The 18,652-nt window shown below is 46.3% G+C and overlaps 1 protein-coding gene across 4 annotated transcripts in view; it reads right to left on the minus strand.

The window, feature by feature from the left end:
- Nucleotides 1-5,724: 5,724 nt before the first annotated feature.
- The window catches only part of LOC147614233 (uncharacterized), a 30,589-nt gene continuing 17,661 nt past the window's right edge, over nt 5,725-18,652 (minus strand). For 2 of the 4 annotated variants that reach the window (XR_015263094.1, XM_086780780.1), the window contains exons 4-5: nt 6,124-6,169; nt 5,725-6,001 (exon numbers count right to left, since the gene is read on the minus strand). Coding sequence is in view for 2 of the 4 variants with exons in the window: in XM_086780780.1 (XP_086636906.1) it covers nt 6,165-6,169 (5 nt within the window). In the remaining 2 variants the exon portion in view is untranslated. Of the gene's footprint in view, nt 6,170-18,652 lie in introns of all 4 variants that reach the window. The other 2 variants (XM_086780779.1, XM_086780778.1) reach the window with 1 other exon arrangement.

The raw sequence follows: 18,652 nt of genomic DNA on the forward strand, positions 1-18,652 counted from the left end.
ATATCAATGATCTACATAGGATCTCAACATTTGTCTCTTCACAAATATTATTATTTTATGTCTACATATCAATGATCTACATAGGATCTCTACATAGGAGAATTTAACTATACATAACTACATCTTGCTAGCTTGAGAAAAATTATTTATATAGGACTTATATTACTTCTTGGAATTTCCTAGATTGCAACAACATTTCCTCGATTGAGAAAGAAATCTCCATATAGGAATTAAAATACTTGCTAGATTAAGAGTAATTATCTATATAGGAAGTATATTGGTTCTAGAAATTTCCTAGATCGAAAAGAATTGTCCATATAAGAATTGAAATACTTTCTAGACCAAAGCCAAATTTCCTAGACTGAGACGAAAGAGCTATATAGAGAATGTAGTTCACTAGACATATGAAGAAAATGTTAGCTTTAGAACTAGAAAATTCCTTCGAGTTTCCTATTTCAAAAGAAATTCTCTATAGAGGTGTTGGTCTATAGCTCCATGTGTGAGAAGGGGACAGTTTTATCACTTTTAGACAAATGGGGACACTTTTTTGGTAATCCAATAGCGAGCTCAAAAAATGCAAGGTGTACAAAAACAAGAATCTTGGTATTCATCCAAAATCACATACTTAACATGCCTTCTTGTGAGGGAATCCATATTTAACATACTACATGTTACCAACAATAGGGTCTCTTTCTACCGACTTTGCATGTATTTATATCTCTTTTCTATGGCTCCATAATGAAAAGATGTAGGGAGAAAGAGAGCTTAAGCTCTTGCAATCACATACACACTCACACAAACCCTAGAAGAGAACACACAAGATGAGAGGCTGAAAATTGTTCTTCTTCTTCTCAACAAAAGGATTCTACCAAAAAAATAAGAGAAATACAACATAAGTACTAAAGTATTATGTACAAAATCAACCTATCATCAAGTTTTCTGAATCTACCTAACTTACGTTGTCCATGATCACTACCTAGCATTTTTGCAACTTCTCTTGCCTTTCTTACACCAAGTGTTCTAATAGCTGGACTCCCAAGCTCATCATCAAGGCTCTACTCTGAGCCACTAGACTCTCCATCAACATAAGAATGCCCCCTGCAGAAATGTTGAGCATACCAAAAGGCTCACCAACCTTCTCTTTGTCTTTTCTTGATGTACCAATTTCATTTTCAGGACGGGTATTGTGACGCAGCCTGCCACTCCATGGTCTATCAATAGACCCAACACAAGAGGACTCTCCAAGTCCACTCAATGACTGTGATTGCTGACTTGAATTCTGTGCAATCACATTTCTAGTTACATCAACCCCAACAGCATCTTTTCCAGCAGCATACCAGCTACTCGTTTCAACAAACACATCATCTCTGCTTAACGCACCTCCAAACCCTACTCAATCATTTGGCCAACAGAAACCAGATTCTTTATAATATTTGAAATGTGAATACATCTACAAGATACTTCACCTTACCATTCTACATAGACAATGGCACATTTTCAACATGGGCAATTGGATAAGTAGTATCATCCCTTGTTTCAATAAAATCTAACTTTTTAGGATTTTTCATATCCTTGAACCACTCACGACGACTGGTCATGTGGTTTGAAGTATGTAAATCCACATACCATACATCATCATTGCATGCGGATACATCATTTTTTGACACAGCATTAAGCACATGTCATATGACAAACAACCTTTCATTGTCCTCATTACTTCGACTAGAGGACGCATAATTATTTTTCTGCACTTTTTCACTTCTCATGTCATTTTGCTTCTTATATCAATCTGCCTGCACATGCCCAGATTTGCCATAATAAAAACAGTATCATGTATCATTTTACTACCTTTGCCAATTTCCATGACCTCTTTAAATCCCCCTGTCTCTAAAGTGGCCTCTTCCACCTATGTGTTGTTGTTGTGATTCATGGGACTATTGTTATTTACCATAATTTTGATTACTTGTTCGGCCACCACCTTGGCCACGACCTCGGCCTCTGCCTCATCCTCTACCTGCACTTGTGTAGAAGACATGTTACTCCAAATTACCTTTCTTTTATGAAGATTGGTCTGCACCCAAACTCTTTTCTTCAATGATCAGCATTGACACCAAATCTGTAAAGTTTGGAATGTTCTCCCAAGTCTGAATAAACGTCTTGAATGCCTTGTATTGTGGCCCGAGACCATATAGACATACTTCCACCTTATCATCTCATCAACAACAAAAACACCAATCGATGCAAGCGATTCCATAATGCCCTTGATCTTCAAAGGTATAATCATTCACAGACATGTTTTTCTTCTCCACAATATAAAGGTCATTCTTCAACTGAATCTTTCGTGCATTGGTGTTAGTTTCATACAACTTCACCAAGGTGTCCCATGCCTCCTTGGGTGACTTGGCATCCTGTATATGCCCAATCATAGTGTCTTGTATACTAATAAAAAGCCAATACATGACTTTTCTTGCTCCTTGATTCCATTCCTTGTATTCTTTTACATCTGCCAGCAGCATCTCAGGTATCTCTGGCGCCTCTTTGTGTTCACCTTCAATGTAGTCCCAGTAGCCTTTTTCTATCATAAAATTTGTTAATCTAAACCTCCAAGCATGGAAGTTGTTCTTGGGCAAGCTTCTCTACAACAATCTGGTTAATTCCATCATTCAATATCTTGTCTGCAACAACACGAACTCACCAAAAACAGCACTCTTGTTTCTCTTGCACAAACTATTGTATTCTCTACAATGGCACTATACTGCATCCAAACTGTCACAACTTGTGACCTCAATTTGCATACATACACCCAATGGCAACTATAAGACCTCTTTATAGTACACACAGTGTCTGCACAACCAATTGCCCTTCCTGCACTTCCAAAAATAAAATCTGCTAAGAATCGAAACTTACCCGCAGTACACGTGAACGCTTGCGAACTGAAAAACGGAGATCAAGACACATCGGAAACGCGTTTTCGGCTCGAAAACTTTGTCCAAAAGACTTTATAGTTGCCCTACAGGTCTTCGCTCCTCAATCGAAGTTCGTTTTTGCCAATGCCTCTCGAGAAGAACTCCCGACAAGGGTGTAGTAGTAGCCAACACAAAGAGGAAAGAGTAGGTGAAGCTCTTATCCTCATACCGCTTCATGTGCTTCTCTTACTTGCTGAGTAGGTGAAGCTCTTACTCTCATACCACTTCCTATGCTTTTCTTACTTGTTGAGTAGATGAAGCTCTTACCCTCCGACCATTTCCTGTGCTTCTCTTACTTGCTGCTCAGCTTCTTAGCATGAACCAAGATCTGATACCATGAAAAGATACAGGGAGGAAGAGAGCTTGAGCTCTTGTAAGCACACACACTCACACAAACCCTAGAAGAGAACACACAAGATAAGAGGCTGAAAATTCTTCTTCTTCTTCTTCTTCTTCTCAACAAAAGGGTTATACCAAAAAAATAAGAAAAATACAACATAAGTACTAAAGTACTATGTACATGCGATCTATAATGTGAACATACTAAGTACACGCTAAGTAAGTGAGCTGGCAAGATAAGTATGCCATAACTCAATGGTGGACTAGTAACTGGTGTAGTCCAGCTATAAAACACTGGCAAAGATCTATCATGTTAACATCCTACCAAACACGCCAGTGATGTAAGTGACGAAAATGCTCACCCAAACATATCAATAGTGTTAGCTCATGTTAAGCTTGACGTCTTAACACATAATAACCACAATCTTTTCAACTACTTGAGCAAATGTAACAAGGATTCTCTTGAGTTACATCTACTTTACATAGCAAAGTACTCCTTTAGCACAAGCTACAACCATCATCATATTCCACAAGAGTACACCTCAAACTAAAGCTTATTTAACAAACTTTTTCAAGAATATTAAGCTTCTTTGTAAGAAAACATAATGTTCATGCTCACACACTGTGGATCAAATGTATGTTTAAGGACAATGCACACAATAGAATAGAACAAAGCTCTCTTTTTTTTCTTTTGAGTTGATCACAAAAAATGGTAGTGGTGTAAATAGAAGAGAACAAATCTCATGTTTTTGTATTTACTCATAAAAAATGGTGTACCTCACTTTAACACTAGAAATTCCTCAAGCATGGTGAGTTTGTTGGATGGCTTCATGGATGAATGTGGAATAGGCTACCTTTAAATAAAGCCTTGGATGGCTAATATGTTGGCTGACCTCCAAAAATCAAGGTCAACTTATATGATTAGCTTCAACACTAGTACTCTTTCATATTGCCCCAAATGCTTCCAACTCCATATGAGATCAAATGACCCTAAACAAGCCCCAAATCACTTGAATCACATCCTCTATGTCCGAAGAGTGAACAACAAATCCAACAATGCATACTACCTATCTTACAACTAGCCAAACCGATCCAAAAGACATCACTACCATCCTATTCATAATGATCCTATGTAAAGTCCAAACCCATATATTAAAGTGCCTATTTAAACACAAATTGCTCCTCATAGTAGGGAGAAAAGCTTGCTTAAACATGAATTTCTCCTCAAAAAAAGGGGACCATAAAAGGGAGAAAAGCTTGCTTAAACATGAATTTCTCCTCATAAAAGGGACCATACAAACTTGAGCAAGATATAGCACCTCATACAAAGGATTGTACTGCCTTCAGCAACATACAGATTGGATTACCAAAAATGGTGAGGGTAAAGCCTCTAATTTTGAACACTTACTAATTTAGCACTTGAATGCACTCGAGGTTGGCCATTGTGTGATCTATAACACCAGTATTTTTCTTGATTTGTAGCATTTAATTCAATGCTAAGTTGATTACTATGGAGTCTGGTAGGTGCACACTATCCAAAGTTCTGCAGGCATGATTTATATCCCCATGAGTTTAGCTTTGATGAAATTCTTTAGGCCCAGCTGGCTGAATGAGGGGATGCAGTTGCCTACTCACTACCTTAATTAACTCAAGCCTTAATTGTAGCTGAATAAGGGGATGCAGCTTGCCTACTTGCCACCTTAATTAACTCAAGCTTTTACTGCTTAATACTACAATGTCGAACTAAATGAGACCATTCATCAAATATGAAAACAGATTTATGATATCTAAATTTTGGCATGTTCATAGGAGGAGAAAACAAAACATTTCTTTGTTTCTCTTATTTATGTAAAATAAGGTGATATGAATATAGGATCTCAAACTCACTCGCATACTATTGGTTAATTCTTAAGACTTCATATTGTTCACTTTTCTACAAGGATGTTATGGGACACGTTAGTCATAATGCCAAAAAAAAAAATCCACAACGGATGCTAAAATTCCTCTTGTTATCATGTCCAAGAGTTGTTGAGCCTATATGCCTAGCTTGGCCAAGATCTCTTTAATAATCATTCAATGTAGACCTTTAATTTTCGAAGGGATTGGGATTGTTTTCAAAATAGGAGATGTCCAAGCCGTTCAACACTGACTGCTCTTGTAGGATACCCTCTCAATCTTTTAAGAGGGGTTTTCATGGTCACATGTATCCTTCACAATTGGCGACAGCGTAAAAGTTAGATGCCCACCATGCTCGAGTCTAGTGACAAATCTTCATAAGCAAAATATGTTAAGGTACAAAGAATGATTCATGACTTTGTCTGCAAAATTTATATCAAATAAGCATTATCTTTCAATAGAAATTCCTTAGGAATTTTTGTGTTTCTACAGCTTAATGTCTTCAAATCTAGTATTCAGCGTGTTCATATGACATACCACACTTTTATGTCACTATGTGAAATAAAAAGCAACACAATAATAGCTCAAAACCACAAGCGCCACATGCACACGTGCGCACAAACAGCATCTCAAATGCTGAGAACAAATCTGCATATGCATTGAGGGCTGAAATTAGTGCTTAGATGTACAATTTATGAATCATTGGCATCCCCTTGAGAACTATATATAAAACCATTTGCTGAGATCCATAGCACGACAATAGACTCAAAAAAGAGCAACACATACACCTGCATGTCAAGCTGTACATGAACTGGAGCAAGTCTTTTCATCCTCAAAGTTGTCTAAAGCAATGTCCAGCTGCATAAACCCAAGTCCATTATAACTTCCCATGAAACATATTTCCTGTTGCCATGTTTCTTACCATGATACACCCATTTGCATGTTCAAGGTTCAGAATGGCTCTCAGCCTGCAAGAAAATAAAACGAACTCATCACCACAGCCCCTATTCAAATATGTTGCCTGCAAAGGTTAACACATACACAGTAAATGATTAAATTCATAAAACTCCACCGCCAAGACTCCTATGTACAGAGCCTCCCTGTCTCGTGTGCCTAGGTTTAGAGACTAGTAACTGTAGCACGATTTGACCATGCCACTGCTGGTGTTTACGTTCACATGCCTCCCTAACTGTCCCGTGTGCCTAGGTCTAAAGGCTAGTAGCTGTAGCACCATTTAAACATACATTTCCAAGCATGTCTGCTTCAGGTCAGACAATGCTCCTGAATCATCAAACCAAGGGCCCCTCTCCAAAGAGAAAAGTCACTTAGGCAGAACCTAGGCAGAACCATTCAGAATGTCAGCAAAGTCAAGCTTTTTTTTTTCCCTTTTTTTTTTCTTTCCGAGAAAAGATCCTTTCATTAGTTATATAAAAACGCCCGTAGGGCTACAAAAGATCTCTCCTGCTCCTAAGAGAGAGAGAGCAGCGAATACAGCATGGCAGCCCGGGAGACTCTCCCTAGGTGCTGCAAAATACAAACATCAGTACAAAGAACTGAGCGGCTAAATCATACAATATGGGGGGGGGGGGGGGGGGGGGGGGGAAGAGCCAAACAGGTGGCCTGTAGTGCCAACGGGGGGATCCCGTGTGTAAGGTGTAGAAAGGGCCACAGCGCCAAGTGGTGTGAAAGGCCTGGCGCCGTAAGATCGCCTCATCCGAGTCTCCCCGGATGCGGTCGTACTGTCCTCGCAGGGTGTGAATCAGCTCCTGCCAAATCCCCCGTACAGTTCTCTGCTGGTGGCTCCAATCTCCCCTCAAAGGCCGAAAAGCACCGGGCCCTCCAGGTGAACCAGATGGTGAGGCTGCTGAGGAGCTCCCATCGTAAATCCCTCTCCTGTGTCCAGCTGGCGGACGAGAAATCCGGTGCCGGAACCAGGCGAGGCTGGCCCCTAATAAATCTGATGGCCTGACTGCCCTGCTCCCATCTCATAGCCCATAGCAGGCCCTGACGAAGTCAACCAAGCAGCGGCACCCCACGTAAACATACCCTCTGGAGAGAGGGGGGCCAGAATACGCAGCATCCGCAACCAAATCTGCTGTGCCTGAGGGCAGTCCCAAAGGCAATGTCTCTGTGTCTCCATAGGGTGGCCGCATCGGACGCAGGCCGCCGGAAGCCCCTCTGAAGTGACTCAGCCTCTCCACCTGGATCTCCTCTGGTAGACTGCAGAAAGCCTGCCAGTCTCCAAAACTACGAGCTGGGCCTGCCGCTAAAGGTCCCCAGGCTAGACGAGGCCGAGAACCCAGCATATGACCCTGCTCCGTGCGAACCGCTGGGCTCCAGATGAGCGGCTGTCTGGCCCGCTCCTCAACACAAGGAGGAGGTCGCTGAGAGAGCCCCGGTCTCAGCAGCTCCCAAGCTCTCAGGATACTCAAAGCAAATCTGTCCTCCCATCCTCTACTGAGGCCTGTCCTCCTCATCTCTATGAAGATCCAGCGAATCTCTGGTGCCCAAGTACCCCCTGCTGGGGGTGCCCGAGCCTGCAGCCGCTGCAAGAGGAGCTCTTTCCAAGGCTCAGCGCCTGGAAGCAACCCCCGAACAATAAGCTTTCCCAATAAGGCTCTACTCTGATCGACTGGATCTATAATGCCCAAACCGCCCTGATCCAGCGGAAGTGTAATAACTGCCCATGCAACCTTTGCCCGAGCTGGCTGACCGTCCGCCCAGACCACAGAAAGTTCCTGATCAGCCTCTGTACCTGGCTGATGCAAGAGCTCGAGAAAATCCAGCAAGACGTAATGTACCACATGGTCGCTAACAGCACCTGATTTGCCACCACCACCCTCCCAGCCAAGGATAGTCGAGCTGTACTCCAATACAATAGCTTCTTCCGAATGCTCAGAAGAAGCGGGACAATCTACTGCTCAGGTGACAAATCTAGGCCAATCTGGCATCCCAAATACCGCACTGCTGTGCCTGGAGGAATCCATCTAAAACCGGGGTCCGGGCTCCATGCCGGAGTGGGAGCACTACTGATCCAAAGGCCACTGTCTTGCGCCAATTGATCAATGCTCCGAAGCTGCACTAAAAACCTGGAGCGACTGCTCAGCCCGAATAAGATTGGCCTCATGGCCATGCAAAAAATAAACCCGTGTCGTCTGCAAACTCAGCATCAAGCAAGTCCTCCCCCCGGACTGGGAGCTGCAGTCCTCTCAAACCAACCTCTTCTGCCGTCAAATACATACTCATAGCCTCCGCAAAGAAGAGAAAAAGGAAAGGGGCGAGAGGACACCCCTGACGGACTGATCTGGTCAGCTCAAAACTCGGCCCCCGTCCTCCTGCAATCAGCACCTGGCTACGAGCTGTGGGAATACAAAGCTGCCACCCCTCTGATCCATCCTGGCTCAAAGCCAGGCGAAGCATAGTGCCCTCTAAGAAACCCCAATCAACTCTATCGTATGCCTTCTCAAAATCGAGAAGCAATCACGACCAAGTCCTCGCCAAGAAATCTAGCTCGGGCCGTCGCCTCCCAGAAAGTAAAGATGTTGTCAAGGATACTGCGCTCCTTGACAAATCCCGTCTGAGTAGCATGAATCAACTCCCCAAAAAAGGGCTGGATCCTCAAACTCAAGGCCTTTGCCAAGACCTTGTAGACAGTATTGAGGATCGTAATAGGCCTCCAATGCCGAATGTCATCTGATACTCCCTCCCCCTTGGGGATAAGATAGATCAAGCCTCTGAAAAGCTCTGCGGCATCACCCCAGTGTCCAAAACATGCTGAAAGCCCCTGCGGAGGCCTGGCCCAAAAGGTCCCAATAGCGCATAAAAAAGGCCGGCGTCAGTCCGTCCTCCCCTGGGCAACTATGTCGCGGCAGGACCCTCAAGGCCTCGGCAAGCTCAATCTCTGACAGAGGCGCACCTAGAACTGTACGCATATGGTCTGTGACCCTCCTCTGCACATGGGCCCACACAGTCTGTCTGCAAACATCTCGATCCTCAGTGGCTGGCTCCGCTGAAAGCAGGTCACTATAAAATGCAGTGGCAATGGCTCTGATCTCCCCGAGCTCAGTAGCTACCGATCCATCCGGTCTACCAAGCTGGCGGACTCCTGCTCGCGCATGACGGGATCCAGTGATCTCAAAAAACTCTCCAGTCACTCTATCACCAAGCTGCGTCCACTGAGAGGCCTGACGACGATAGTAAAACTCATGTCTCTGCTCCTCTACCTCTCTAACCTCCTGGCGTGCCTGGCTCAGCTGGACGCCACCCACTCACATGCAGGCTGCTGCTCCTGAAGGCGCTGTAGCGAAGCAAGGCTGCGTCTCAGCCGTTGCTCCCGCTCGCGGAATCTCTCCCAGTCGTGTCAAAGCTGCAGCGTGTAGAAAAGAGCTAAGATCAATGAGTCCCTGGGCACACTGGCCCGCTGCATCCTGGTCAGAGCACTGACTATCATGCCAGATCCTCTCAATGTCCTCAGCGAGACTGGGATCTGTAAGTACCCTCTCTGGGATCCTCAACTGCAAGCTGGGCTCCCGTGTCCCTCCTCCAATGTCAATATAATGGCGCATGATCTGAAAATGAGGTGCCAGCGAGAATGCCGACGGAGCCGCCTCGCTCCCCTAACCAGTCGCCCACATAAAAGCGGTCAATCCGTGATAGATTAGTCCCTCCTGCCGGCGATCCGACCGAGAGAAACTAAGACTGTCCTGAGACCGGGAGAAAGCCCCATGCTGCCATGCATCGGTGATCCTCAGTGACATGCAAAACCGGTCCCAAGCTGCAAGCTCCGTGCCGTGCACTGTAACATGACTGCCTCCCACCCTATCTGCCGGGTCCTCAAGCATGTTGAAGTCTCCTCCAACACACCAATGTGCGGCCTCTGGCAATGCATCTGTAACCTGAGTCCAGAACTCTGCTCTGGCATTAGCATGATTGGGCGCATAGATGTTGAGCACACCCAATAGCTCATCATGCATCCTCAGAATGACATACTGTGCTCTACCAGGCACAATGATCCCTCGATCCACAATGGCCTGCCGCCATACATCTGCAATGACCATGCATACTCCTCCCTGTCCACCCAAAGGACCAAACCCTGCAGACCAAAAAGTGTCCCATCTACCAGGCATCACCGAACCATATCTCCGGATTCTGCTCCCACCCAAGTGATGCTCCTGCAACATCAAAATATCAATGCTGCCACCAACCAGGCATCTCTGAAGCTCCTGCCTCAAGCAACCACGGTATCGTATAAAGTGTGCTCCGCCAAGGCCCTGTACATTCCATGAGATGATCCTCATGGATGTCCTGCTGAGGTGGATGCTGTCTCAGCCGTACGGCGGGCCTTCGCAAGCGGCTTGGATGGAGAGTAGTCCCCATCCGAACGGCTGCGAATCTGCCCACCCGGTGTACTGCAAGAATCCCGGATCAGGCGCCAGTGGCTGTGGCCCATGGCGACTGCCTCCCGCTCTGACAGAGCAACCTCGTGTATACACACATATCCAGGGTCGCGTGCTAAGTCTCCCACTATGCGCACGACCAAATGCCGAATCCCTGAGGTATCCACACTCCCGGGATCCAAGAAAAAATGAGCCAACTCCCAAAGTCGGCCTATCACATCTGTCACCTCCAGATCGCTCATGTGATGAGAAAACTCAACTGCCTGAGTCTTCAAAGTGCTGAGAGCGAGCTCTAGAGTCCACTCCCGGTCGCAAGGGCCACATAGAGGGAATGAGAAGGCCACCGCTGAGTCTAGTGCCTCTTCCCCGCGGGCCGGAGGTATCACTACATGAACTCGGATGGGTGCTGGCTCATGGGGGCCCTCTGCTCCAAAAAGCCGTGTGAAGGTATAATCAAAAGCCTCCGAGCGCTGTCTAATGCCAAGGCGACTCAGCCGACTGCGGATAGATGAAATCCGTGAAGCCCTAATCGGCATAGGTCTCCTCTGTGATGCTCGAGCGAGGTCAGTGCTCAGCGCTCTCCGGACTACAGGGGAGCGCCAGGGAACTGCCAGGGCCTCCCGGGAAGGTGAGGCGGGCGGAGGGGGAGGAGGGGGAGGCGAGGGAGGTGGAGAGGGAGCCGCTGCCGAAACCGGAGCGGAGACGGGAGGAGGCGATGGAGGAAGCGAGGCGGTGGGGAGGGACGGGGGTGGGGGGGGTGAAGGTGGGGGTGCTGGCATCTCCTGGTCCTCAGACGTCGCCGCGAGGGTCTCCTCCTGGAGGGGAGAAAAGCTGTTCCTCACGGGGACCCAGTGAGGCTGAGACTGTGGCTGCTGCTGCAGCGGTCTCTGGGCGTGCTGCTGTGGCTGTCTCCCTCGGCGGCGCCCCTGTCCAGGCTGCCACTCCGAGGTCTCTGTGGCCTGAGCAGGTGTCCCGGAGGCAGCCTACCGTGCCGCATCTGCGGGCGGGCCATCAGGGGCCTGCTGCTGTGGTGAGGGTCGAGGTCTCCTGCGAGGGCAGGCCTTGGCCAGATGTCCGACCTGCCTGCAAATGAAGCACTGGTTCGGGAGCCCCGAGAACTCCACTCTCTGATCTATCCACCCCCCCCCTATCCTAGGTAGCTGAATGACCATAGGAAGGGAGGAGATGTCAGACACCAACACTCTGACCGAAGGTAGCCCCGCTGCTCTGGCCACCACTGAAGCTGCTGAGGGGCCCGTCTCTAGTACCGAGCCCACCAATGCTCCGAGCCTGGAGAGAAGCGGAAGATACTCCCGGCGGAGACCAGGGAAACAAACTGTAACATGGAAGAGGCGCTCTCCCTGCTCCGCCGCTGCTGGGTCAAATCCATGCTGCCAAGGTCTGAAGAAAGCCCGAGCACCCCTGATGTCAAGGGGACTCATGGCAAGGACCTTGGCAACGCTCTGGGCGGCCTCGAACTCGATCTGATAATGTCCCCGGCCCAGAAGCTGTACATCCAGGATCTTGCCCACATCTGCAAGAAGGCGGGCCTGAAGAAGATCCCTGATCTCCCCTCTGCTGGGGCGAGTGCCGACTATACGACAGATGGTGGAATGAGCCTGGAGGCGTTCCACCTCTGCGGTGAGGCTCGCTTCCTCTTCTGGCGAAAGAGAAAGCCTAATGGGGGTGTCCTCAGGGGCGGGCGAGGGGGCTGCGGATGAGTCCCTCTGAGGCGGGGCGGGAGGAGCCTCCATCAGAGTCTGAAGCTGCGGCGAAGGCGAGGCGAAGGCGGGAACCTGCTGGAACCGAGTTGCACAGAGAGAGGCGGAAGACGGAGTGAAAAATGAAAACAAAACCCCCAGGGGGCGGAAGCAAGAAAAGGAGGGAGGGGGGGGGGGAGAAGGCGAAGGAGAGAAAACCTTTTTTTTTTTTAAGGCGAAGGAGAGAAAACCTTTTTAAAAAAAAAGCGAAGGAGAGAACCTTTTATAAAAAAAAAGCGAAGGAGAGAAAACCTTTTTTTTTTTTTTAAGGGGGGGGAGGGAGGGCGGGGGCTGCGCGCAAGAGGGATGGGAGGAAAAAGCGAGCTGGCGGAGGGGGGGGAGTGAGTCGCTGCAGAGAGGAGGAGGGCGCGAAGACAAGGGGGGGGGAGGCGTAAGGGAGAGGAAGGCGGCGAGCAGAGCAATGGGCGGCAGCGAAGGCAGGCGGAAGGGGGGGGGGGGGCGCAGCAGCGAATGCAAGCGGGGGGGGCTAAACGGAAGGCGACGGGGGTCAATGAAGGCGGCGGGCAATGCAGGCGGCGGGCAATGCAGGAAGGCGGGGAAGGAAGAAGCGAGGAGGAAGCGAGGGGGCGAGCAGGCAGGGAAGGCGATGGGCGCAGTGTAGCAACGCGAGCAGGGAGAGGGGGCGGGAGCTTCAGCGAGCCGTTTTACATGGTATGTGTTCAGCAAAGTCAAGCTATGCACCATAGATCCAACATCGTTGTATGCCACAATGGATTGTGTCTAGCGACTCACCACCCAACTGTAGGTTCAGTGCCTCATACCACCCCCGAGCCTGAGGTTTGATTGCCATGACCTTGCTCGGTACCGATGGCCCCAATATAGCGTCCCATACCACTACCGAACCACCCACCTTACAGCTCCGCGGCCACAAGATCCTAAACGCTTCCTTCATAACCCCAAGCCACTGCATGACTACTTGACCTCTTGTGTCTAATAAGTGACCCCAAGGTCACTTACATAGTAATAACCACGCTATTATTGGCCCTTGCTTTATTTATTAGCTTTCCTATATTATTTATAAGCTTTTTAGCCATTATTAGCTCTAGGCTATTGATTATAAGCTTAGACCTCTTTATGCCAGTGCCCTTCGCCCATGTTTGAACCCTCCAAGTCCCCATGCCCTAGCTAAGCCTTAACCCTAATCCTCGATTAACCCTAACACTAATCTTGGGTTAGCACACGCCCCTAGCCCTAATCCTAGGCATGTCAAGGCGTAACATACTTCCCCCCTCCTATTCAATTCGCACCCTCATGAATGCATAAGGAGACAAACCTATGTAGGCGAATCCTCAGATCTGAACATCTGTCCAAAGCATCTACTCAAGTCTACTACTTGTTACCTAGGCCAATGTAAGACTCCTTTTATAGACTGTGCTACAAAGATCCAATTGCTTACTGTACTGTCAATCCAACTCATCCAAGAGCTGAATCCCAATAGGTCATCCAATCTTAAAGTGCAACAAGCTCTACCATAACAACCTTAGCACACACCCATAGCATAACTCTACAGTCATAAATGGCGTCCTCCATTAGTTGTCAGTAAACACTAGTCCAATGAATGCACAACCAAGTCCTAGTGTGTTATGTATCTAGCACTAACCCTTGGGGTTAGAGACTAATCCAACAAGATTAGGAAAGGCAAGTGGATTCAGGTGGCTAGGGTTCAGATTTGATAAATCCAAGGTTATTGGCTATTTATGACTGGACTATTATTTATTACAACACCACCTGCCACCCAATGGCTATCGGATAACATCAAGGGTTCATGGTGAAGCCTGGTGTATCCGTTCCGCTTTCGACACTCGTAAAAAGAAACAAGAGCTTGCAACAAAATAGATTCCAACACAATTCGACAGAGACCTTGAAAAAATCAAAAATTGTTAATTATGATGTAACAAAGCTATTAATGCCATGTCAATAATGGCATGGACCAAAGGCCATGGACAAGTGTAAAAAGGACATAAAGAAGTGTAGTGTGGAAGGGGCCCAAGATATAATCCCATGGACTTTGTTCATTTACTAACTTTTGGAATATACAATCTTCATGGACCTCACGCCCAAGCTTTTATGGTGGTAAGACTACTCATGTATGCATTCCATGTAATGAATGCTAGTATGTATGCACTTCACTCCATTGAGTGCTAACCTTTCTTGCATTGGTATCACAGCCTAGCTATTGATCCATCATCTTCTTTTTCATTTCAAAACACTTTTGACAACAACAACAAAAAATTGATTCTTGATTTTCTTGATGTTCATGAATTTCTTGAAATTTTCTATGAAATCTTGATCCTAACATGAAAATGCTTCAAGTTTGGATGTTGTGATCAATAGAAGTGTTGAGATTGGATGACATTGATGGCTATGGAAACCTTGATTTCAAACCGGTCATCAATTGAGTAGAATTTGGAGAATTTTTGGTCATGGTTCATCATGGGACGCCCGTGGACCTGTGTAGAGACATTTTGATACCACAATGTGAAAATGGGAGTAGCATGGATTTCTGCCGCCTATAGCAAGGCTGCGTTTTTCCTTTAGTTGAAGGCCTTCTTGCTTGCCCTTCTGATAAAATGGCAACTTTGCCATGCCATGGAGAGCATTAACAATTAACTGAGGTCTCCAAGGAGAAACCAACAGCTGCTATGGCGATTGCTACGTTTTTTACCTCCTCGACCTATTCGCACTTGCGCCAATTGTATCTGGTTCATTTTCGTAAACCCTGGCCACTATTATCATCAAATCTTGGTTAATATCTGCTTTTCTCATGTTTTGGGGCATACAAAAGCTTTTTGGTGCTGATTAGTGAAGTCTTGCACTCATAAGAAGGAAAAACGAATGGTTACTTGCTTAATGGAGTTTCTTGCCTTGCTAAGAAAGCTCTTTTACCATACCATCTCTTGATTGATTGATGCAACTACTCACAAATTTTCACTAATTTCGGTGTATCATTCTCTCTTACATCAAGTTTGGGGATTTTCATGAGGGATAAGGTCTCTAATTACCTTAATCTTCAAATGATAATGCTCCATTAAACAAAGGATTACATGCATAATGATCATAGCCATTTCATGAAAATCAAGGTTTCTTGGCTTGTTTCATGCTTGAATGAGTTCTTTTGTGACATGCGAGGAGTTTGATCGTAATGAAACACCCTTAGCCTTAATTAAACTGCACTTAGAGGTACTTAAGAAATAGAGGATAGTTTCAATGCAAATGCAAATGCCATGCAACTATATTAAATGAGATGGTTACAACTGAGATCTATGATGATGATGATGATGATGTGATGACTTTGACTGGATGCTCAACTCCACACCTCCAGGGGTCTTGGACTGAAGACCACCCAAAAGAGAGGTTGTGCGTGGACTGAATGATATGCCTTGGTTTTATATGTGAGTCTGTTGCTGGTCGGGTTGTGCAAAGTGTTGTTGGCCTGTTGAACAAGCTACCAACTAGGAGCAACAATGTGCATGTGCTCTTTGCTGCTGGCTGACTGTGATGCCTAGGTCGCTAAGGTGCTTATGATGCTAATGATGCTTTCACATGTGCTGGTTTAAATGCTTTGGTGCTGTGGATGCTACTTGAAATGTTTTGGTGCTGTGGATGCTGCTTTGCCCATGACCAAGATGCTCTATACGCTGATGAGATGTTTGCTTAATGCTCATGGATACCAAGAATGCCATGCCACATGTACACCAACTGGGTGTGCATGTGAGATTCCCCTCTACTAAATTGTTGCTAGGTGATACACCTGTCCACACTTTGACTCTTATGCTCATCCTCCTCCACTGAAACCACTGCCCCACTTTGTCTTTCTTTTGCCGAGACTGAGGTCGACTGTAGGAGTGGAATCCTTTGAGCCAAAGTCTTCTCCACTATGGGAACTGCATGGCAAATGCTGACAAATCTTCTTGGAAAACCTGAAACACCACTGACCTGTTTGTGGAATCCTTTCACACACCATCTTCGTCGTTCATGGACCTCTGTACCTCTTAAGGCGATGTTGGAGCCACTTCTGTATTCTTATGTGGAAGAGAACCCCCTGCTGATGCCAGTTGAAGCCCAAGACTCCATTTTCTTCTTTGATGATGGATGTCATTCTTCCCCAAAAAACTCATGGGTAAATCTTGTATGCCTTGCACGTGCAAGATGCTTACACTGACTGTCTATACTGGACTGCTAGGATGACTACTATACTGATGCAAGCCATGTGCGACCCTATATGCTATGCAAGAATGCAAATGAATGGGTTCTGATGCATGCCCAAGGGAAAAACCCTAAGGATGGCCTACAAGATCTTGAGAACTGGATTTAACTAAGCGGAAGCGACTGTCATGCCATATGGCTTTTCTGAATGACTTAATAGATGGACATGAACTAAGGCTGGTTACCTCTAACGCTCTGATACCAATGTGACATGCGAGGAGTTTGATCGAAGTAAAACCACCTTAGCCTTAACTAAACAGCACTTAGAAGTACTTAAGAAATCGAGAATAGTTTCAATGAAAATGCAATGCAACTATACTAAATGAGATGATTACAACTGAGATATATAAAGATCTATGATGATGATGATGATGATGATGATGATGATGACTGACTGGATGAATTCTGGATGCTGAACTGCTGAATGTTGAACTCCACACCTCCAGGGGTCTTCGGTTGAAGACTACCCAAAAGAGAGAGGTCTGCCTGGACTGAATGATATGCCTTGGTTTTATATGTGAGTCTGTTGCTGGTCGGGCTGTGCATAGTGCTGTCGGCCTGTTGAACAAGCTGCCGACTGGGAGCAGCAATGCGCATCTGCTCTTTGCTGCTGGCCGACTGTGATGCCTAAGTTGCTAAAGTGCTTATGATGCTAATGATGCTTTCACATGTGGTGCTGTGGATGCTGCGTTGCCCATGACCAGGATGCTCTATATGCTAATGACATGTTTGCTTAATGCTCATGGATGCCAAGAATGCCATGCCACACATACACCAACTGGGTGTGCATGTGACATCTTTCACATGGATTTCCTTCCAATACAAGCTTATTAAACTTCACATATCTCCATTGAGGCAAGCCTTGAGCTTATTGCAACATCATTGTGATGCATTGACAACACTTTGGGGAAAATGAAGCAAGTGTTTGATGCGAAAAGCGCTCATATGAAGTTGAAGGCAATCTAATTGGCATTGACATTTGCAATTGGACTTTTATGCTCTCACACATCTACATGGATGCATTGGATGGCCATGCTTATGATATGCCTATGTAAGGGGCATACTTGTGTTGATTGGTTGATGTGTTTTGGGATGCCTTTGGAGCAAGTTGATGAAGAAAGAAAGCATGAATCCATGCTAAATGATAAAGGGGATTACGATATTGGAATTTGGGATGAGTTCATGAAAACAACATTGCAAGTGAAGTTACCTGTAACTTCCAAAGGGCCCGGGGGTCTCGCAAAACACTTGACCATTAATGCAATTAAACAATGGAATTGGCCACAGCCTTAAACATATGGAACTTAGTCCACAAAACTGGAAAAAAAAATGTGCAGAGCTGTCACAACAGAAGCCGGAATGCGCACACCCCTGCCCCGCCCCGCGCCACAGTCAGAATGCACAGCAGAAATAAGAGAACTGCTGTAGAGAACAAAACACAGAAAAGAGAGGGAGAGAAAAGCTGTATAAACTCTGCTCTATACACAAGATCTGATACAAAAAAGTGTGGGGGGCAAAGGGTGATATTTATATCACCCCTCAGTGCTGGTCAGCCAGCCTAAAAGTAGCCGACAGAACCCTGCATGTCCACAACTGCCATAAATAGCAAGTCGGCCAGGACACAACTCAGTCGGCCAGATCAGAAAACAGCCGGCCAGCACACTACTGCCCCACGACAATAAAAATAGGGGAAAAAAACATGGAAAAATGGGGAAAAATGAGAGAACACTCTAGGCAGGCACACCCACAACAAAGGCCCTCTGTGAGCACTATGGTACAAACAGGAGATGACTGCTAACACCCCCTCTCAGCTCCTAGATGTGGAACCAACCCCAATGAGCTGGAGTGCTGCCAGAGCATAGCCTGAGGTAGAGAATTCGTGAAGAGGTCCGCCGCATTGTCCTCTGTCGAACAATAAACAAGCAAGATGTCACCAGCCAAACTCTTCTCACGAAGAAAGTGATATTGTGTCTCTATGTGCTTGGTCCGGGCATGGAAGACCGAGTTCCAAGTACTAGCTATACAGCTCTGGTTATCGCACTGGATGACCGTGGGTTCCTTCTGTGGA

The sequence above is a fragment of the Cibotium barometz genome, chromosome 42 (assembly GCF_041138505.1).
Source record: "Cibotium barometz isolate CiBa-2024 chromosome 42, ASM4113850v1, whole genome shotgun sequence".
Taxonomy (NCBI): domain Eukaryota; kingdom Viridiplantae; phylum Streptophyta; class Polypodiopsida; order Cyatheales; family Cibotiaceae; genus Cibotium; species Cibotium barometz.